The following is a 24,350-nucleotide window of genomic DNA, read 5'->3' as shown; positions in this document are numbered from 1 at the left end:
TCACTTACATTGTTTTCTACAACGAGTCTTGAATTATGATCTAACAATCTAACAATAGACCTTTATAAATTCGTTAGTTCTTGGATACACATATCACATAGTGTTTTATTGTATTCATGTCTTTTATGACATGTGTAATGTATTTATTTCTTTCAGATCCAAGAACAAATGATTGGTTCCTTATTAAATCACCGTGGCCAGGGCTTGCAATTATTTATTTCTATTTAAACTTTGTTATAAAATGGGGACCCAAATGGATGGGAAGTCGAAGGCCCTTTGAATTACAAAAAATCATCAGCGTTTATAACATCTTACAAGTTATAGCGAATGCATGGCTTTTCTATGAGGTAAGATTATCCTAAACACAATTAACACGTTATTCAATTTATAGTGTTAATGTAATAGTGGTTATTTTTATTTTCATTTATTTATTTATTTATTTTTGTGAAATTGAAGGTAACAAAAATAGAAAGGGTAGTTAATAAATCGAACAGGGTTCAGTTGAACATGATCAGTTTCGAAATGGTTCGAATTAAATGACTCTGTCAGTTGTGAATGTTATGCTAAAAACAATTTGTTGATTTAGTCTTCAGAATAGCCCTCGCTTCTTGATGACAACCCTAGCCGAGTCAAAAACTTTTAGGTCATCAGACGCGGAAAAAAAGGGAAAAAAGTTGTAGCGAGCTAAGTCAAACCTGTATAAAGAATTGAGGATTCATCGTGATAAAGGTTGTTTAATTTACTGAAGAAAATAATATAATATTCGGTAATGATACACGGGATTTCTCTCATATTTTTTTTTTAAATATAAAGTACAGACTATACACAAGATTACAAATTAGTTAGTCCCTAAAAATTCCTTTATCTACAATTGGACCTCCTGCCTGTTGCAGCTCCAGAGGTTTAAGATTTGCTGGATAAGGAAGACCCTGCTCGTTGCAGTAGGGTCTAAAGGAACCTCTTGCCCGTTGCAACTCAGAGGTAAGGTTAGAGGAGTCTCTCCTGCCCGATGCAGCTCGGAGTGATAGGTAGGATATGACTAGTTAACGATTGATGTCTTTTGCCTTGAGGTGTCCGTTATTATAACCAGTCTGAGCTACTACAAAGCCACCGTCCCCTTATGTTTTTTAGAGGTACTAAACTCCCAATGGGATTCACGTTTTGACAGTCAGCCTCACATCTCAAACACTTCTATCTACTAGACCATTCAGCTACCTTGAAGCACAGTGTATCCATTCTGTTTATAAGACGGACTTGAACCTCGAATGGGTTTCACCTCACGATTGTCAGTCTAATGCTTCAAACAGCTCGACCACACCACCTGGATTCCACTGAGTCACAGTGGCTTCATTCTGTTCTCAAGACGGACTAGAACCCCGAATAGGTTTCGCCTCACGATTGTCAGTCTAATTGCTCAAACAGCACGACTACACCTCCTGGATTCCACTGACCTATCATGGCCTCATTCTGTTTTTCAAAGGGACTAGAACTCCAATGGGTTTCGCCTCACGATTGTCAGCCTCTAATGGATCAAACAGCTTGACTACACCACCGGCTACCACGAGCCACAGTGTCTCCGTTCTGTTCTTCAGAGGAACCAGAATCCCCAATGGATTTCGTCTCATGCTCGTCAGCCAAACACCTCAAACAACTCGACTACACCATCTGGCTACCGCAGTGGCCCAATTATGTTCTTAAGAGAGAATAGAATACACAATGGGTTTTACCTTACGTAAATCAGCCTAATACTTCCTACAGATCAACTACACCACCGGCTAACACTGAACCACCGTGACCCCATTATGTTGTTCAGAGAATTCAAAATCCAGAATGGATTTCCCCTTAAGATAGTCAACCTAATCCCTCATACAGCTCGACTCATCACTTAGCTTTTACTGAGCCACCGCTGCCCCTTTCTGTTTTTCAGAGGCCGTGTACTAACCCCCAATGGCATTCAACTTATGATAGTCAGCCTCATTCCTCAAACAGCTGGACTACACCACCTGGCTACCCCTGAGCCACAGTGGCCCAATTCTCTTCTTAAGAGGGACTAGAACCCACAATGCGTTTCTTCTCATGATAGTCAGCCTAATGCCTGAAACAACTCGACTACTATTGAGTCACAGTGTCCCCATTCTGTTCTTCAGAGGTATTAGAACCCCGAATGAGTTTCGCCTCGTGATAGCCTAACGCTTCAAACGTCTCGACTACACAACACCGGCTACCCCTGAGCCTCTGAGGTACCATTTAGTTCTTCAGATAAACCAGAAGCCCCAATAGGTTTCTCGTCACGATCGTCAGACCGCAAGACTGACTACACACGGCTACACTAAGTCACGGTGTTCCCTTGATTGGTTGGAGTTCAACGTTCAACACCAATGATGCATGAATAATGGATTTAGAGCTTAACTTGGAATCTGATCCATTGTGCTCGCACTAAGAATTGAACCCGGGTTTGCTGCAAAGTGAAAGTTCTTTAGAAAATATGAAATATGATTTGAGACGTAGATTGCAGTAATCTTGACGATTTTCTTTTAAATATACGGTAGGATGCAGTAAGTAGCTATTGTTTCTGTGGCGGTGTATCTCCAGCTTCAATAAACTATAGATATAGAAATAGTAATAGAATAACTTAATTTGATAACCTGTGTGAAAATTCTGACCGTAACTCTAAATTAATGTTGATGTGAGTTATTTTTCGTACTTTTAGGCAATGCAAGGAGGCTGGCTTAGGAACTATAGTTTCATCTGTCAACCAGTTGATTACTCAAACAACCCGCAATCTCTCAGGGTAAGTATTTATGTAATACTTCCTGTGTGAGTTCATGCACTAGACTATGTTTAAGAATAATTAATCTCGATCTCCCCTCGTCTACAAATAGAATGCTTAATCTAATCTTGGATTTCGTTCTTACTGTAAGAGGTTTGACTTACGAAACCTCATTTACCTATATATCTTTCATGAGTGTATGTGTGAGTGTGTGTAGGTTACTTCCTGTTTCGCAGAATCCTGGTACGCATAATGTGTTATCAGTGTACAATGTTGCCAAGTTTACCCATTCCTGTTTCGCAGACTCGTTTGAAGTGTTTTGTTAACTCTTCAATACTAGAAATGTTTGGCGAAAGGATACAAAAACACTAACATAAATCTAAAGAGAGTCTAAAGAGGTACAGCTCGCAGTAGAGCTTTGTTGCACAAGTCTAATCTTGATTTACTGCAACAAGAACAAACTATTTCTCAACACATAATACAAACATCGGCGTACTTCGGGTGGAGTACAAATTTTCCACAAGATTATGTGAAAAATAAAATTTCTCATTTTGCGTTTAAGGAACACACTCATTGGGTTATTTTTCTGTTCTTCGAAACGTGGCAACGCTTAGCGTGAAAATCCAACTTTATCTCTTAACTCTCTAGTCAAAGCGAAAGTGGTAATAATTAACCACTTCCGGTTTTAACCTTAATCGGTATAGAGCGAAAGTGGCAATGGATAGCGAGAAGCGGTTTTCTGCAAATAATTAAGCGTCCGAAGAAGATACTCCATCTTTACTGTAATCCGCTACTAAAACCTACTTCCGTTTCCGGTTTCAATATTAACCGAGACAATATAATGCCATATAAACTAAACTTCTTAACGTGGTGTACACATGACACTACTGCTCGCTTAAAAGAACACAAAAGAAAGTAACATTTTGCTAAAATAGTATAATTAGCATATTTTATTACTTTTTTTCAGATAACACTACAAGTAGATTTGATTACACGAAATTTAATTATTCTTTTGATCATGAAGTCATATGACACGAAACTTAGTGGTTTGAATGGTATTCGAACTATTGCTTGGAGCTAAATACGCGACAAGCAGCCATACGAGAATCGAATCTAGGATATAATACGCTATAATATTGTTCCTCCTTGTTTTTTGTAGTACTTTTAAAATGTGTTATATTTTCAAGCTGGTTGCCATTTTTTTAAGACTGCAAATATAAGTGATCCTTAAATCGTAAGGTTCTGAACAGAAACTGTGACAAACTGAAAATAAAACATATTATTTACGGGGGATGATTCCATATCGGGACCAAGTACCTGGGGAGAAAATATATATCGTCTGAAAGCTCTTGCTATGAGAAGTACGAAACCGTTTTCAAATTATGGGCAAACCCGCAACTTGACCCTATAAGGGGCCGGTTTCTGGTGTTTGTGACCCTATATATGGCATATTCGACAGAATAAAAATGAATGTTATGGATAAATGCCTGAGGCTATCATGTTCCTTTTTGGCTCATTGCTAGAACGTGACTTGAGCAAGTGTTTGATAATATCACTTTGCCCCCACACATACCCATTTTGTCAGTGTTGCCAACGAACTATAAATGCTACAATGTGCAAGATGGTTTCTGCACCACTGGATGTACAGTATATCCATGAAACGTGTGATAAACATCATTCGTCATTAGAGAAAATATACTGTGGACATATTCCTCTCCCACGTACCCCAGTTTTTCAGTGTTGCCAACCAATTCTAAAATGAGAAATTGTAAAGCAGGTTCCGTACGATGAGATGTTTATACACCAAACTTGGCAGAAACATCACACGACATTATAGCAAAAAGGCGTTGAGTGTTACCGTCTCCCAACCATTCTAGGTTGTCAGTGTTATATACATCCAGTGTTACAGAAACCATCTACCACATTGTATTTATAATTCGTTGGCAACGCTGACCAAATGGATATGTCTGGGTGCAAAGTGATATCATCAAACCCTTGCTCGAGTCACGTTCTAGCAATGAGTCGAAAAGGAACATGATGGCTTCAGGCGCTTATGCGTAACATTCATTTTTATTCTGTCGAATATGCCATACATAAGGTCAAAAACACCAACAAACCGGCCCCTTATAGGGTCAAGTTGCGGGTTTGCCCGTGATTTGAAAACGGTTTCGTACTTCTCACAGTAAGAGCTTTCAGACGATATATATATTTTCCCCCAGGTACTTGGTTGCGATATGGAATCATCCCTAGTTAGTGCTGCTTTATGGACATTTTTGCATTTAGGTATGTATAAGTTTTATTTCGTATTTGAAAAAAAAACACCCTGTACACTGTATATAAGAAATTAATATTTCAACGTATGCAAAATAATTCTATTTGTTCCCTTTCAATTCTAGATGGCCAGAACATGTTGGTACTATTTTATGTTGAAATTATTAGATCTTATGGATACGGTAAGTAATTATCTCTTTTCTAGATTACTTATTTTAATCTGAACTGTGTGTGTGTAGACTAAACTATTTAAATTACGGATGACCAATTCCCGAATATTTACTTTCCGAAATCCTAAAACTAAAATCGAAAAAAATCCGGAATACGGAAAAATCCTGATTTCGAAAAAAAATCCAGAATTCGAAATAAAATCGGAATTTCGAAATTCGGAAACCCGGAAAGTGAAATTTCGGATTCCAGAAAATTTTGGTCATCCCTATTTTAAATGAGTCTAAGGTAGAAGACCTGCTAATACCAAGAAAAGAAAGGAAAAGTAAATTGATATGAAAGGGTTTTTAAAAACACTAGAAAGCAAAAACTAACTGAAAGAGCACTAAAAAACCAAAAATATTTTTAAATAAGCTCTAAAAAGCAAATATAATTTTAAAAGAAAACGCTACAAAAAGTTTACTATTATCATAAAGATTTCCTTACTCAAGTACACCATTTTATTCAGCTGGGGACACGGTGGCTCAGTGGTAGAGCGCTTACCTCTGGTACATGGTGTCCCTGGTTCGATTCCAAATCAAATAAGTTTGTTGTGCACAACATCGTGTTCGTGGGTTTTTCCTCTGGAGTATTCCCGTGTCCTTCCACATTCTCATTCCACCAATCTATTTTCTTTAATCATCCGTCTTCCTTAGTTTAGAAAATATAAAAGCAGGGACCGACTTCTGGGGGTGCGGTGGGTTGTCATACTGCTACTTTTAAGGGCTCCAAACTTTGAGATGGGTTATATATATATATATATATATATATATATATATATATATATATATATATATATATATATATATAATAAGAAAGTTTCCTCTTCTGGGGGGGGCGATCGCCCCCCTGGATCCGCCCCTGCTTAAAAGGGTATAAACATGGGATGATAAACAAAGGTTCCATTTCATTTTTCTTATCTCATTAATCATACTGTGCAAGGGCGCCGATTTCTCTGTAAATTTGGTGGGGGCCCCACTCAGACAACAGAAGGTATATATATATATACATATGAGGATGTTAAGACAAATTGCATTCAAATTATGCCAAATATTGTATATTCATAAATACACTAGGGGACCCACATGAGCTTTGGGGGCCCGGGCCCTTCAGGATCGGCGCCCTTGATATTGTGTACTCTAATCTTGCTAGCATGTCATAATGAAGAGGATAAGTATATACTTCAGCACCAGCTTTGCCTTAATAAGTGGTGTGGGTTTTGTACACCAGCATTTTTTACTTTTACGAAAAACATACCTTTTTCTCGAATTCTTTCGAAAACTACTTATGAGCTTACGTACTGATATGTATCATTTTTGTTTAGCTCACTGATAGCAATCGGTTGGTATATGTCCCGCCTATATATATATATATATATATATATATATATATATATATAGGGTGCAACAAAAAGGTACGGCAAAGTTTCAGGGGTGGATTCCTCATAGGTAAAATGTTCATATGATTATGTGTCAGGAAATGCATCGTTACAGAGTTACGGCCATTAAGCCGTCTGATGCTGTGAAATAGTCACATTCTGGTCGCTCCTTAATGTGACTCAATTTAAACATCAATAACTTATCCCCTAATTAAAGTAGGAAGATGATTTTGGTATCTGTGTGTTGCTGAAGAATGAAGCTTTCCGCCGATATTTATTTCATGTATGTGGAAGGTGCCACGGTGAACAGGAAAGGAATACTACTTGTTTTTTTTGGTTTGTTTTTTGCATTACGTAGTTACCCTCCCCCGTCCCCCGTTATACCCTCCATATATATGAAATACACATCAATCGAAAGCTTCACCCTTCCGAAACACATTGATACCAAAATCATCTTCCTACTTTAATTAGGGGATAAGTTATTGATGTTTAAATTGAGTCACATTAAGGAGCGACCAGAATGTGACTATTTCACAGCATCAGACGGCTTAATGGTCGTAACTCTGTAACGATGCATTTCCTAACATATGGTCATATAAACGTTTTTGCTTGTCTACCTACGGTGTATAAGGAATCCACCCCTGAAATTTTGTCGTACCTTTTTGTTACACCCTATATATATATATATATATATATATATATATATATATATACGAATTGTTTGGCTTGAAAGAAACTTGAAACAATTTTACGTTTGCTCTCTAGCGCTTGTTAGAAGGCGTTTAATTTTTTCCCTGTTTTTTCGCTTTTTCCTTAAAGGAGACAGTGATGATGAGAAATGAATGGAATGGTAGAATGAAAAAAGTGGGAGGAAACGGGAGAACCCCAAGTAAACCAACGCACAAGGTGTTTGTCCACCACAAAACTCACGTGGCGCGAGCTGTGATCGAACCAAGGACCCCAAGCACCAGAGTTGAACACTCTACCACTGAGCCACCGCGGCCCCAAAATTTTGTTATGAGGCTGTCTCTACAGGTTAAAATGGAATCTGTACACATGAGCTCCCACCGGAAACCGAACCCAGGTCTCGATATTTATTATTAGTGATATTAATTAAAACGTATTTCCAGGTGAAATGTCTATATGATTGCACGCCGATAGGTCTGGCATCGAGAAACATTAATAATTTTTTTTATCTAAATAAATTAATTATTAAATTTCTGAAGTCCCCTAAACCTTAAACATCACACCTAATTTGCACTTGCTACTACACCACTGTCTGAAATCAAACCATATGAATTCTCCATCATGCTTATTTATTTGTATTTCCTGTTAACAGATGGCGAGAGTATACAACTGGTTTCACTCTACTATCAGTTGTTTCAAGTAACTAACTCCATCTTCCGCAGAAAGATGTTTATACTAAGTAAATATCCAGCTGGGCTTTCATTAAGTAATTCATGGGAATCGCGGAACTTTCTTTCACGAAATCAATCCTACAAGAGCTTTTTAGAAAAATCTAGGCGAAGTTAAATCTTGGGATTGTCAACCTGTCCTCCAAATAAAAGATTCATCTCAATTTTATGAAATTGGTCAGAGATTTTATGTTAGGTATCACAAATTAGTTTTCCCGAAGTCTCCGTTGAATAACTCATCCCAAAGTCAATAGCTAGTTAGATTGTTTTCCAGCAAACGGGAAGAGTGGATATATTCCATTTTAAGAGGTGATTAGGTAACCAAAGAAAAGAAATAGAAATAGCATTGCCAACGAAATCAGGATTAAGGTTTTCTCATTTGTCGTCGTGTCTCGTGTCACCTTGAATCTCTAAGGCCTACCGCTCACTGGCAACATTTTGTCGGGCAACTATCTTGTTGCTCTGGCTAAATGCATTGAGTCTTATGGGAGTCCGCTCACTGAGGCGACAGCGACAGAAAAGTTGCCGAGGTGTCGCCAAGCAGGGCGACAGCAGGGCAACAGCTCGGCGACGGAACAGTTGCGCAACATCTAAAAATGCATTGAGTCTTATGGGAGTCCGCTCACTGAGGCGACGGCGACAAAAAAGTTGCCGAGGTACCTCCAAATAGAAAGGTAAAAAATAAATGTTTTCTACAAGTTTTTTCACGTAACAGTTCGTTCCGTGTGTAGCACGTGAAAAGAAGTGTTCCCAATGGAAACTAACACATTCTTTGATTAGTGACTAGCATGTCTTTAGTGATAAAGAATATGAAAATGAGGATATAGAGAAACACTCAGCGTTAAAGAAGAAATATATATAAAGAAGAAATTATGGAAGGAAGTGTGTTTCGCTGTTATAAGAAACTAGAATGAGCTTTCCAGCTAAGAAAAAACAACATAGACAGGTGCATTTTTCGATAATGACATATCGCTGTCATACTACTTTCATTAATTTCCCACAACTAGAAAAAAATACAGATAAAATTATCATTTTCAAGTTTCTTTCCATTTCAAATAGCTATAAAGAAGAAAAAAACTGTAGTGTATAAAAATGGCCGATTTTAAAACGTGAAGAATACGCGGGAAGAACGAAGAAAGCCAATTTTTATTTTATGGCTATACGTAGAACATTGAGAGTACAGTTACTGTACAGTGTTGTCGGATTGCCGCTTTTGTTAGTTTCGTTCTGTTAGTTATTTCCAGTCGTTTTATATTTTCGTTATTCTTGTTATCTTTTGATTCGAATAATTGTTCCTGTTCGTATTAGCTTACACAATGCTGTTATTTTTGTCACTTATTGACGTTCAGGGACGTCATTTAGGGGGGCAGGAGGTGCAATTGCTCCCCAAGAGTTTGAGGAATACATGTACTTTAATCAATTGTCTACTAATATACTAGTACAAAACGTGAAAGTCTTATGTCGGTGGTGCTCTTGCCCTCCTCAAGTGAAGTCTGAAATAACGCCCCTGTTGACGCTACCTTCGCAAGTTTATTTAAATTTATTTATTTAACCATTGGAATGGGCGGTAGTTTTTTCATGTCCGAAACCAGCGATTATGTGAACTGTTCCGGTTGCCGATTATGTAAATTGTGATATCAAATGCTCGGCAACTTTTCTGTTGCCGTCGCCAGCGAGCGAGGGTATGGCAACAAAACTGTTTTGTCGCCGTGAAGTTGCTGACTGCAGGCGACAGCGACGAGATAGTTGCGCAACTGTTTTGTCGCCAGTGAGCGGTAGGCCTAAAGGTACCTTTCCGCTTCGTCTCGAAAATGTCTTGCCTTGTTTTGTAAATTTATATATTTTATTTTTGCCGGTAGCCTTGGTAGAATTTTGCACTTTGTAACACCATTGTTTAATATCTGTTCTAGAAGGTGATAAAACTGGGCGAAGTTACAATTAGGGCTGGCTGTAGGTAATCTGTTGCCCCGTTCAATGGCATTGTTTGACGCCCCTCCCCTTTCTCCAGAAAGAACAAATTTTAGAAGCCACGATTTCAAGTATGCTACCCCATTATGAAAAACGTAGCCACTCGCACTCAGAAAAGAACACTACGAATACAATCTCGTTTTGTGTCTGTTTTTCCTTTTATATAATATAAAAATCTATTATGTTAGTGAACGATAAAACAAACACACCTACAGAGGAAAGATGGTAATCCTTTTTATAGAATTCAATATCGAGCTTCAATCTCAATATATCAATTTGCAATTCCAGTGCAACTAACTCTTTTATCTGTATTTCTTGATTTTCATTCTACGTCTGTTAAAAAAAATTTAAAAAACTGGTTTTCACCTTCAAAGATAAGGAACTTGTTTGTGACAATGGCAAGATTTGTTATCAAGTCAAAATTGTAACTAAATGGAACAGGTGTTCGCTACTGTTTGAGAATTAAGTTCTTGTATTTGACAGCAATCAAGCAATTCATGCTCGGATTTGTTTGACCATTCGCTTTAGCACTGTCCATGTGACCTTAAACTAATACATGACCTAAAAACATGATTTATAGTATTCAAATAGAAGATTAGATTAGTAAATTTAACTACATCATCATCATGAATTGATTCCAACAAGAAAAATTTATTTTAAATAATATAATTATGACAGATTTTTACCGCCCCTCGAAACTTTTCGTCCCGTGTAAATGTACGTGTTGCGTATATAGTAGCTCTGGTCCTGGTTACAATTCTTATAATTGGATGGCCATATCTCGAAATTTGTTAAGTTTAGAGACGTGAAACTTGGTATTTAGATCTGTCTTTAAAAATAATCAAAGACGGTGTCCCTTAGAAAGAAAGAAAGAGGCGGGAAGCTGAAAGGGTTGGAGTTGCAATTGTTAAAATAAAATGAGCATATCTCGAAATTCCTTAAGAGAGAGACATGTTAATCAAAGACATGTTTCAGCGTTTTTTTTTTTGTTTCATTTAGAAGGGAAAAAAGACTTGAAGAGAAAAAGGTGGGGGTTGCAATTGTTATAATAAGATAAACATATCTCGAAATCCCTTAAGAGACTTTATCACGGCGAAATTAAAATGCCGCTAATTTTACAATAATTATGTGATATCTTCAAATAGATAGAAGATAATCGAAATGTGGAACAAGAGCGCCCTAGACAATATAATTTTACATGAGATACCGTTATCACGACTCACTTATCTGCTTTCGATTTCGAGCCATTTTGAAAATCGGCATTTATTTTCGCGTTTCTAAACGACTGAAAACGAAAAACCACAAAACCACTAAGTGACTTGTGATACCGGTACTTTACGCAGAATAATATTGTCTAGGGAGGTCTTGTTCCACTTTTCGATTATCTTTTATCTATTTGAAGATATCACATAATTACTGTAAAATTAGCGGTATTTTAATTTCACCGGGATGAGGCCTCTTAAGAATAGAGATAGAGAAGCATTGAGGTCTGGTGGCGAATTCCCTAGATAGGCGAAGGCTAGTTATATTTCGCATGGTCTATAAGGTGGCTGTTCACTAACCGGTTCCACCATCCTAATGCTGCTCAGTACTTCACTCACCCTGTGCAAAATAGAGAATCCTGAAATGTAACACCCTGTCCCTGCTGAAATCGAGTTTGTCATCTGTAGAACAGTTGTGGACTTGATTGACATGTTCCAAATTGGATCCTACACTTACCAGAATGGTTTGATATGAAAGAAAACTATTTGAGTTTTTCAATGTACATTCATGTCCAAAATTATTGTCGCATGTCTATAAATGTGTTGTTGTAGGATTATAATTAGATAACAAATTCACCCAGTATTTCTTATAACGTTAATATGTGTATAATCGTCAAAGACATGTATATGACAAACTTGAAGTCAAAAGAGCAGTAAATAATAATAATAAAACGAAAATAAAACTTTCTTGTCTATTTAGCAACATTTTGTTTTACTTATTCTAATTTTCGTATTTATAATTCTTTTCCTATGAAATTTACCACAAATATACATTTCTCAATTATACACATAGTATCAGTATTAAAAATACCCTGCATAATCATTATCAAATTATATTCTTACAAGAAGACAGTTATCGATATATGCGACTATCATTTCGGACATGAGTGTACTTTATTTGGGATATAGTCATCTCAGAGTTCAACGCATTTGCCCCAATATTTGTCCAGCTTTACGATGTCTTCGCAGATATTAGTTTTTTCGATGCTTTCGAAATACTTCTTTTGTTCCTATTTGACTCCTTAATTTAACGCAAATTTTCGGTCTGCCAAGAAAGTTTTGTTTCCAGAATAAATGGTAATCCGAGGAAACTAGATCTGGTCAATAAGTAGGATGTAGAAGCAGCTCAAATCGCAGCTTGTCAATTTTTGCCCAAGGACACGGATTTCTTTAAGAGTCTTCATCTCGGCGAAATTAAAATACCGCTAATTTTACAGTAATTATGTGATATCTTCAAATAGATAAAAGATAATTGAAATATGGAACAAGAGCGCCCTAGACAATATTATTTTGCGTGAGGTACCGTTATCACAAGTCATCTAGTGGCTTTCCGTTTTCAGCTGTTTAGAAACGCGAAAATAAATGCCGATTTTCAAAATGGATCGAAATCGAAAGCAGATAAGTGAGTCGTGATAACGGTTTCTCATGTAAAATATTATTGTCTAGGGCGCTCTTGTTCCACATTTCGATTATCTTTTATCTATTTGAAGATATCACATAATTACTGTAAAATTAGCGGTATTTTAATTTCGCCGGCATGAAGACTCTTAATGCTCTGGAAACAGTAAGCGCAATGTAAAATAAAATGAGCCCTCTAAGTTGAGATGCTTGTGGCTTCTGCTAACCAGTACAGTTTCACTCTCTGCGGACTGAAAGCAAATGAACTTTGCTGATGATTGTGGGTGTCACCAGACACGTAGTCAAGGGGGGGAGTCCAGGGGGTCCGATTCCCCCTTCGAAACGAGAAATTAAAAAATTAAGGAAGAATGAAACAAAAAGAAACACAGAAATCAGCGTTGAAAATAAGAAGCCACAGCAAGCATTTGGTTACTAGCCAGGGAAATTTCAAGCGTTCGAAAACATAGAGCCGTTCTGTAATGGTGTGGACATTTTTTTTTAATCATAAATTTTCCCTCATCACTTCTCTGCAGTATAAAACATGTTATTTCAGAAACAGTTTTGTACTGCTCCTTTTACCTGTCATTTGGAGCAGACGGAATAATAAAAACAAAAAGTTATGTGGAAAGAAAGTTCTGTTAACATTTGATTCAACAGAGAAAGGAACGCAGATATTATAAAATATTTTACAAGACATTGTTGCGATGCAACGACATTGCGCAAATTTTTCTAAAGATTAGATCGTTGATAATCTAAGTAATTTATGTCTTATTAACGAGGAGCAGAAAGTGCTGAAATTGCGCAAATTTCCGCCGCGACGTTGCCAACAACAGGATTTAAGGAATTGTGTGAAATTTTGCATCGAAATGAAATGTATAAAGCTATTCCTTTATGAGATATATTTTATTGCATTCTAATATTTACAAAGCAACATACTTATTTACAGAAAATTTCATTTTACAGTTTGAATGCTTGAAATTTAAATCCTACAGCTTTTAAAAATGTCATACGTGCCTTCTCATAGTTTCTCTGCGAATTCCTGAACTCAGCATACTTCCTCATGACAAACTCGCTCCTTTTGACTTCTGCTGGTCTTTGGGCCTTTGAAATTCCTTTTAATATGGACGTTATTTTCATGGCAGTTTCCGTTTGGATCTCTAACAAAGCAGAAATCACCGTATGAATATCAGGAGCAGGGAAGTAAAATTGACTATTATAATGTCTGTGAAAAGCTTCTGGTCCATTTGTCGTCCGACGCATCGTGGATGGTATAGACGCCCACATGACAGGTGGATACCTAAAATTAATAAAATAAAAAGATCCTTAGTTCATGCACACAATTATTGACAATTTATATAAAACACTAAAACATTTATAACACTAGATTCAAGAAATATTTATAGTCTTGGTCCGTAATTTGTTTACAACTATCAAAACCTGCATTTTAATCTACGTCTTACATGAAGACAGAAGAAAATTTCACTATAATTAAGTTGCATTGAGAGAAAATACCATATCAGCACAACCATTAATGTTGTGTTCAAACTAGGACAACAGTTTTTGCAGTATTAAGAGTTATTGAAGCATGTGCTACTATAGATGAAATTCAAAAGGAAGCTACTTACTTGCAACCGTCTTCTATGTAGTTTTCTAGGACGTAATCGGAAAATTTATGCCCTGTATCATCCGGCGTCATTGATATTAGTTGAGTAAAGGCATCTGATACTTCTGTTGGATGTAAATATGGCAACCCAAAAAATGCCTTTATCCATGAACCTGTAAGAAAAGCAATAATAATAATAATAATAATAATAATAATAATAATAATAATAATAATAATAATTTGTTAGAATAAGCAAGCATTGGGAAAGTAGTGAAATTGATGGATCTTACTGTTGGCTTTATAATTTCTTCATTTCGTACATTATTAGAACAGCAGTTTATTTGCTTTTAAGAATGGTGACTGAATTAAGATTCTTCAGTCAAACAGAATAAGATTCTATTTTCAACTGTATTCTGTATTAATATATAACAAAACAAAGTCCACATGGTATTATTAAATTAATAATAAAGAATAATAGACCATAATAATATCAATAATACCTAGTTCAGATTTTGGATCCATATATGCTTGTCGCAGATCATTGTCGGCTTGAATCCTCCGCCACCATGTTTGTCCCAAATGGAATCTGCAGCCACGAATGTCACAATTTGGAAACACATTCTTGATGGCTTCGTGAGCAGCTGTTTCAAAATCAACGTAAATGATTTTCAAGTCGAATCTACTGTCTAAGTTTCTTATCATCTTCCACATGGCCACATACGTATTCTTGTCTTTCTTCGGCAAAAATGCAAAACATAGAGGTAGATAATATCCATTTTTATATGCATGTATTGTATATAACTGTGTGAAATGCTTAGGAGCATAAGTGAAAGTTCCATCTGCAAATACTTCTAACCCGCTGAACTCACACAGAAAACTGAAAAGAAAATAAGATTAGTGTCAGAAAAGAAAATAGTAAACAAGACTGTAGTGTCATATCGTTAGGTGAAATGCTATGTTACGATATATTTTGTGAGAATCAAAAAAAAAAAAACTATTTTACTATAATTTGGAAATAAGACGGAAAAAGGAACTTTTCTGTTCAAGCAACTACTTCCTATTCTACTTCTTGATGCTGTAAATGAAACTCATTTCAAAGTTAATGGTTATAAATGAAATTATACTTACTCGATATTTTTCTTACACGTGAAAAGAATTATATTAGCTTCATCATCAACAAAGATGAATCTTTCTCCGTCAATTGCTATATCATCCTGCTTCTGAACCATTTGCTGTATAGCCTCTACGGTGTTTCTGGGTAGACGAGGAGTCACCTTTCTTCGATTTTTATAAATAACGTCTCGGCATCTTTTAATTTCTTTATGATCAAGTGTGTCATGATGTTCCAATTTTGAAACTTCCTGCCTTATAATTTTATTTGGCTTCTCGTTCAATTGTTCAGTGGCTCGTCGCTTACAATTCTCTCTAAGAAAATGCCGTTGAACACCATCTTCATCTTCACAATGATTATGAATATCTTTCCTTTCTAAAACTTCACTTGTATTTTCATCCATTGTTATACTAGCATTACAGCTTTTCTTAGTACATCTGAAAGAAAGGAAATAATAATTAAATCGTATCACGTGTTCTAAACTTACTATTTAAAGAAAAATGTATTCACTATTTCACTGGCAAAAATGTTATATCTTCCATCACCTTTTAACAAAGTATAGGTCCAATTGACTGACATAAATACTAATGCAGGCTTACTTATTCACTTACGAAAGTATAGGACAAATTGCCTGGCATAAATATTAAAATAGGGACTAGACACATATTTTAACAAAATATAGACCCAACTGACTGACATGGATATTAATGTAACTTTCCATTACTTAACAAAGTATAGAAGCAACTGAATGGCATAAATATTAATATAGGTTACATCACTTAACAAAATATAGATCCAACTTCCCGACATTAATACTAATAGTGTGTTACATCTTTTAACAAAGTATATATGGATCCTATTGACTAGCATAAATACTAATATAGGCTTACAGAACTTACTAAAATATAGGTCAAGCTGACTACTGAAAATACTAATGTAGGCTTTGCATAACTTAGCAAGCTATAGGCTTATATACATGCAAAAATTATGTACTACATTAACTTACCTCCAATTTGAGCCTTTTTTTCCTTGGCGAAAGAAACGATACTTAAAGCCTCCCATTAATACACAAGGTACACCTTTTTCTGTTTTCGTCAATGTAAACTCCATTCTGAAAGTTTCACTTATGTTTCTCCAGTTTATTGCACTTATGTTTATTTATATATGTTTGTTTTCCTTACAGTATTTCAAAACTATTTGCTTTCAATAACTATATTCTTACAGTTTTAATCTTACAGTTAGATATGATACGGAAAATGAATGACTGGGACACATTCCCCAGTCACCCTCTCTAACGACGCCATTGCACACATATAATATAGATGACTGAAAATGCTATTGTTATCCATTACTTTGTATTTTTTTTTTTTTTTTTTTGTTAAAACGACTTGCATTTTGGTGACTGTTTTTATTAGTCGATATACTTATGGTAATGATGGCAACGTTGCACAAGATTTTTTTCGCAATTTCCAATTTTGTTGCCTGCTCATTAAGGCTTTATCTGTGTCAACAGATAAGCGTGGGAAAATTTGCGCAATGTCGGTGCACCCCATTGTTGAATAGGTACTTTTTATAATAGTGGAAATGTATATACATTTTATAATAATTGAGGTCATAATGAAAGGACAATTGTTACATTTGGATGAACATAGGAAGGAACGTAAATATTGTAGAATAATTTTCAATCTTTTCAATCTTTTTCTTTTTCTTTTTTCTTTTTCTTTTTTTTTTTAAACTCTTACTCGATATTTCTTCATAGTTGTCATTAAAATAGAGATGCAACAAAGCCGGCTTTTTTGAATCGATGGTTTTTTTCACATAAAAAGCCGGTTTTTTTGGAAAAAAAACGAGAATTTTGGAAATTTTGGCTTTTTTCAACTTCATGATTTTTCTATCTAAATAGCTTTCTTATAGTATATTCTATAGTTAGATAAGAATTCCATGACCTGAATGTCATATTTCGCTCTGAAATTCACCATCTAGGTGGATGGAGCACATGTTTTACGAATGAAAGCTAACATGAAGAATGTAGTATTTGAGGGTAATTTTAGAGGCTATTTAACTTTATTTTAACTTTTGAGTTATCGACATCTTTTTTCTTCTCTAGTTTGTCATCCGTGTTTCATTTCTAAGAGCTTTTAGTACTCTAGCTTCTAGCGCAAAAGTTAAACTTGCCCGTTTTTCTATTTATCCGTCAAAGCGTACGTTTTTCAATATATCCGTCAAACCGTACTTCCACATTTCTGTTATACTGTAGCTGTGAAGTGATTTAGCATTAATTTTCCGGACACAACCTTGAATACCAATTTATACAAATAATCAGGAGCGGATTTAGAAAAGCACTTTAGGAGGGGTTTTTCTGATTGTTTCGTTTCCTAAAAGGTCCTAATTTTATTTGGGAAGTGCTTGAAGTTTATGAGTACAGGCATAACTAATATTTCGCTTCGTTTATATGTTTAGCTATAATCTTCCGGATACAACTTTAAAAATAATTTTATACTGAGAATCAGTGGCGGATTTAGAAAAGTATTTTGGGAAGGGTTTCTTACTAATGTTTAGTTTTTTTAAACATTCGTAATTTGTATTTGACGGGAGCTTTAAGTTTATGAGTAAAGGCATAAATAATAGATATTTCGTTTGTTGCAGACATTCCGTAACTTTGGGGAGCGGGCTTCAGTCCGAAAGACCGCCCCCTAACCTTCGCAAAACCGTCACTGCTGGTAATTAGTAATAATAACGATTTAAAAACAATAAAAAAGGAAGTCGCCCAACTCACAGTACACGCACTATTTCTACATTCACAGATGGAATGAAGAAAAGCTTTGTCAGAATGGTCGAATGCTGGTTGAATCCCGGACTTCCCGATAGAAGCGGGAAAGTTAATCACTCAGTCATGTTTGTTGTGCAGTTGTATTTAGCTTAACTTAAATATATTCCGTAGTCTTTTTTTTTTTGGGGGGGGAGTTCCGTAATGATATGTTGAATCCCTCTTGTTAAAAATTCAGAAAACTTCAGGATTGGGTAAACTGTGATGGTGGTTCTATAAAACTTAACTGTAGAATTTCAAGAATATACAGAACCAAAAGCTCTAGATGTTCAGCCTTTAAGTGTATCATATAAATCTAAGTATTTCTCTTATGTTTTATTTTAATTTTATTTTGTTTCAAAAAGATGGTATGGAATATTTTGAAGTAAAAATACTACATACTATTTTGTTAGTTATTTGTGTATTCTTTAAAAAGAAGTGTTTACTTTTAGGGTTGGCTGGTTAACACCAACTTTTTTTTTAATAACTGGTTTAAACCACAAAAATAAAAAGAATGAAAAATGCGAATCGTGTGAACTTCATGGTGACGTTTCCAGATATCAAACCACTTGCAATAGTTTTATTTCCCTTTCACCTTTTAATCAAGGTGTCCCATGTTCAATTCTCGGTCGAACCACAACCCTTCTTTCATGCGTAAACCAAGTAGCGGTTCGGATGTCAGTTTAAGCGAAAGTCTTCTCCTTGATAACCTCGGTATTTCGTAAGGATGTTAAGCCTAAATATACGAAACAAACCAAATTGTATATTTCTGCATGCCTAAATGCGTGTTGTTTTAAAAAGAAGCCAATATTGCTTAAATATATTGATAGAAATTGGCAAAATTTATCGATTGCCTACGTAGCTTCCAACATTAGCTTGGATTGGACTTTCAATTATATCTACGTACCGGTACTAAATTTGTAATTTAATACCTCAGTTTTAGCGTACTGATTATGGTACGTTGACCTTTAAATTTTACATGCAAAGCAATAACAGGATTTTCCCGTTATTGTCTTACATTTCAAGTAATGACGGGATTTTCCCAATGGCTAGGGCGGGAGATTCTCAACTTAAGAAATTTACTGACCGCACTTCTTTAAGCTTATGGGAGTTCTTCCGGCATAGCCCCGCTGTTGCATAATAACATCAAGGCGAAACAAACTTATTTCTGTGAATATGTAATATAAATACATAAAGCAAAAAATCTAAGTCAAAAAAGCCTGGTTTAAACCAAAAAAGCCTGGTTTAAAATATCCCCCAAAAAACGGGTTTTCGGCATTTTCAAAAACAACCACGGTTCTTGCCAACTCTGCTTACTTTTGTATATAGGAGGTTAAAAAATTCTTATTATATACATTGGTTAATCCTGTGGAATTCATAATGTAAATATGTTGAAGAAAAATTGTTTGAAATATTTTTTCGAAATTCATAGTTTATTTTCGATGTTTTATATTACTATCAGCATCAACCACTAATTAAATGATTTTTTGTGTTATAGAGAAGCGATACAAAGTCTGTTTTATCAATTTAAAGCAGTATTTTGAAAAAAGCCCAAAATTTCCCAAGCAAAAAAGCAAAGCAGAAAAAACCGAATTTTTTTTCCAAAAAAGCCTGTTTTTTTCCGAGCCCTTGCATCTCTACATTAAAATATTACTAACACATCCCCATTTTATTGTGCTAACAAACTAATACATGTTGCCAGTAAGTAGTTTAGATTGATTGAGCTCCTGGGCCTTCAGTATTTCATGTCACTCCAGGCCCGTATCCAGGGGGGTCTAGGGGGGTGCCCCATCTAAATTTTCGCCGGCCCCCCTAAAATGTTCAGGGTAGGCTTGCAAATGAACTATAATATGGTGATGAACTATGATATGGTTGGATCGGGCCCCCCTAACTTCGGCCGGGCCCCCCTACATTTTTGGGCTGGCTACCGGCCTGTGTCAGTCCCCTCCCGCATTACGAAATCCTGTCTCAATGAACCAACATATGTTCCAGTAAAATAGTATAGAATGATCGAACCCTGGTGTGATGGACCATATTTCATGTCACGGACCCCCACCCCCACTTCTATGAAATCCTGGTTACGTGCCTGGGTGTCACAGGTAATTTTGAAATTGCAGGGCGTGCTGCATGTTAAATATCTTTTTTTCTGCCATGCTTAAATTTATTTATCAAAATTCGAATAATTTCATAAGAAAAACTCGAGTTATCCAATCTAGATCAAATCCTCAGATAAATTGTCTTCATTGTTTTCCCTTTCAGAAAAAGAAATTGAATCACACCACAAATTCCAATTTTATCCAATTTTCATTATTACTCAAAGGACTTATGTTTAAGCAACTGTCAAACAACCAATCACTGTTAGAATGACTTCAGTCCAAAGATTATTTGGCTGGTTCCAGTGAATAACCGGCTAAGTCAGGAAAAGTAAATTTTACAGGAGAGCAATTTAAAGGTAAATTTTACAATTATTACCTGGTTAATTTTGACATAACCAAATGCTGTAACCGCCTCCATTTTATGGATTCGCCTTAGCCGCTTCTACACAATGTTGAACTCACCAAAAGAAGCTTATAAATGGAAAAATCTCAACTTTTTTTTTAAAAAAAAAAAAGGTCAACTTAGCCGGTTATTCACTGGAACCGGCCATTTATTCATAGAAATGAAACTTTATGACTACATATAGAGATGATAGTAGCGCCATCTATTATATGCAAACCAATTTATTTATCAAATATCCCTCGCAGCTATACACATTTATGATGATGTAATGTGTAATGTATAAGATACATTTTCAAGTAGGATGATATAAAAGAAAAAAAAACTTTTATATATTAAGAAATGATAATTGAAATTATAATCTAAGAGAAAACTGATTAAATAAAGCTTTCTTTATACTTTCAGGTATTCTTTGTGTTAAGGAAGAAACGGAATCAAATATCATTTCTTCATGTAATCCATCATACTGGTATCCTGGCCCTTGCATGGGGCGGAACCAAGTATTTTCCAGGTAATGTGACACAAAAAATCGAAAATACCGTTACTTTGTATAGTTTATATTTTTTTGTTTCTCAAAAATTATGAAGAAATGTGCACGATGTCTATTAATATTTTATTAGTCCTTTGGTGCACAGTGATTCAGTGACAAAATGCTTTATTCTGATTCGACCCTAGGATATATGGCTGACTTTGTGGTAGACAACATTGTGCCCGCAAGTTTTCTCGCAGTTTTCCCGTTATTTTTTTTATTACAACACCACCAATTCTTTTAATAATCATTCACTTTTAGGGATGCGTACAAGACGAGAGGAGACAAAAGTTTCCTCACAAAATTCGAGTCGAGACACAGCTCATCCAATAGTGAAATATACATTTTTCGAGTCGAGACATCACTTTTACAACACATTTTCGAGACGAAATAGCTTCAAATCTTGTCTCTTGTACATCTCTAGCACTTTCGTTAATCATGTAACTCCTTCAACCTAACGGGCATAACGTAGCACATAAAACTAAAAATGTCATTCTATTAATTGGTTCTGATTACGTTACTCTGGGGAAAAGCAAGCAGAGACCTTTCGTAAAGCGTAAAGTGAAATAAAATAATCTCTTTGTCTTATATTGTTAGACAGGCCAATTAAACTAATAGAAAAGGAACGAGGCGGCCAGTTTCTTTCCCGTCATCACTGTTCGTATGACTTGAGACAACTGACTTTTGTTTATGGTGAGTTATTATACGGATGATAGTAGCGCCTCTATTAATATGCGAACTAAGTTATTTATCCAATAGCCCTCGTAGATTTAAACATTTATAACGATATAATGTATAAGTTACACATTTTCAAGTAAGATGACATAAAACACTTTTATATACTTAACTTAGGTATTGAAATTATTATTATTATTATTATTATTATTATTATTATTATTATTATTATTATTATTATTATTATTATTATTATTATTATTATAAGAATAATAGGGGCGCGGTGGCTCAGTGGTAGAGCGTTCACTTCTAGTGCATGGGGGTCCTTCGTTCGATCCCAGATCGCGCCAAGTGAACTTGTGGTATACAAACACCGAGTGCGTGGGTTTCCTCGGGATTCTCCCGTTTCCTCTCACTTTCTTCATTCCACCATTTCATTCATTTTTCATCATCATAGCCTTTAGCCTGGCCGACATAACCGTGGGTCGTAAAACTCAAAGATTTTTTCCCTCCCTCAGGCACTCTTAAAAATTGGTATGTGAAGCAACGAAGTAGTCCACTACATTTTAATAATATCCTGTATGTGTACTTGTTGCTTATGTGGGAGGAGAAAGGGAGCAAAGTTGGCCAACTTTTTGAGTCTCAAATTTTTGACGTAAATAAAAATTTTAGTTTTTTTCTTGTTCTTATTTTATGAATAGGGCGGGGATTGCGCAAATATTACCTCCTTGGAATCTGTGTTCCATAAGATTACCAAAGATGTATAAATCATGATTGTGTGATAATTAGGGGGGTGTTACCAGGGCGACCAACGTGAGAGTCTACGATTTTGTTCAAATCCCTGGTGGGTAGAAAGGTAAAGAATGGAATTTTCGAAAAATGCTAAAACCCGTGTTCCGCTATTTTTAATGGAAAGCTTAAATGCCGAGTTTCGTGTTCCTAACGTAAAATACTTTATTTAAAAAAAAAAGATTTTGAACACTAGCTTAATTTCCTTTAGAATACTATTTCACTTAAAATATATAGAACGATGATCATCAATATTGTTCTGTAGGGTTGCGAAACATGGTCGCTTACTCTGAGGGAAGAACGTAGACTGAAAGTATTTGAGAACAAGATCCTGAGACAAATATTCTGTCCTAAGAGGAACGGGAATGCGGAATCGCGGAAACTTTATAACGAGAAACTACATAATTTATACCGTTTACTAAACATTGTTTGGATCATCAAACCTAAGAGGCTCAGGTTAGTAGGTCATGTAGCCAGAATGGAAGAAAATAGGAACGCTTTTAAAGTTTTAACTGGAAGTTCAATCGGAAAACGACCATTAGGAAGACCTAGGCGCAGATGGGAGGACAATATTAAGATGGATCTCGTAGAAAGAGGAATACAAAGCAGAAAGTGGATCAAGTTGGCCAAGGATAGAAGTCAGTGGAGAGCTCTTGTGAACGTGGCACTGAACCTCCCAGTTCCATAGACCATAGACTAAGGTAGTTAGAATACTATTTCAAAAAAATCCTTTCTTATTTCTTGTATTATGATAAAAGAAGATTCCTGTCAATATCTTATGTTTCTAAGCATAGTACTATAGCCTTTATTTTGATGAGTGGGTCACTTTTACTTTTTCACACTATCGATATGAAAGAAAATAACTGAACCATGTCAACACATTATAATAATTATGAAGTTTTTAAATGCAATAATTAGTGCAATACGGAACAGTGCCACAGCCAGGAACACATCAATGGAGGACGCTAATAATTGCCATTACGAAGAATCACGTTTTTGCACACACATGTGTGTGTATACAAGCATCAAACATTGTGCGGCGTCACCGGCTGAAATGTGGGCCATACGGTCGGCCAGAGTACTTCATGTGTCTCTTGCGACACTAAGTGCGTTTGCACACGGCAACGATAATATCGGTGGAACCACCGATAATGTCGGCAGTGAAATCGACTTCAATGTATTCAAATCATAGCTTGCACACGCCACCGATATTATCGGCCGATCCTCCGACACACAGATGCTGTCGGCCAAGCCCCCGATACTGTCGGCGGTACCGCCGACACCGATTTTGTCGGGGGCAATGTTTTCTTATGATTGGATGCACACGCCACCGATAATGTCGGCCGGTCAGCGGGTTAGATGAAGAGAGTGAGTGACAAGGCGCTGTGTATTTTTGTTTCTTTTCTTGTCTTTGGAATTTTGTTGTTTCCATTTTCTCAATTACAATTGTATAATATTATTATTATTATCTTGTCCTATAAACAACTTCGGAACAGCTTATTATTTTTTTTTTACAGTCTCTGTTTTGGAGTAGCTAATTCCCTTTATTAAATAAATATAAAATGTGGGAAGTCTGAAGAGTACTGGTTTCCCTCTAAATAGCTATTACCAAATAGAATATAGGAAATTTAGATAACCAATTTCTTGATTATTTTCCACTCCTTTTTTATTT

The 24,350-nt window shown here is 35.8% G+C and overlaps 1 protein-coding gene across 1 annotated transcript in view; it reads left to right on the top strand.

Annotated features, from left to right (window-relative positions):
• The window catches only part of LOC145672932 (very long chain fatty acid elongase AAEL008004-like), a 74,330-nt gene that overhangs the window by 9,030 nt on the left and 40,950 nt on the right, over window positions 1–24,350 (top strand). Inside the window, exons 2-5 of the mRNA XM_081742154.1 lie at window positions 157–347; window positions 2,711–2,791; window positions 5,167–5,223; window positions 21,091–21,196. Of these exons, the coding sequence (XP_081598280.1) occupies window positions 157–347; window positions 2,711–2,791; window positions 5,167–5,223; window positions 21,091–21,196 (435 nt within the window). The remainder of the gene's footprint in view (window positions 1–156; window positions 348–2,710; window positions 2,792–5,166; window positions 5,224–21,090; window positions 21,197–24,350) is intronic.

This window comes from Thermobia domestica, chromosome 16 (assembly GCF_964235325.1).
Source record: "Thermobia domestica chromosome 16, izTheDome1.hap1.1, whole genome shotgun sequence".
Taxonomy (NCBI): domain Eukaryota; kingdom Metazoa; phylum Arthropoda; class Insecta; order Zygentoma; family Lepismatidae; genus Thermobia; species Thermobia domestica.
Note: the sequence above shows the minus strand (reverse complement) of the source record. Positions and strands in the feature narration are given on the sequence as shown.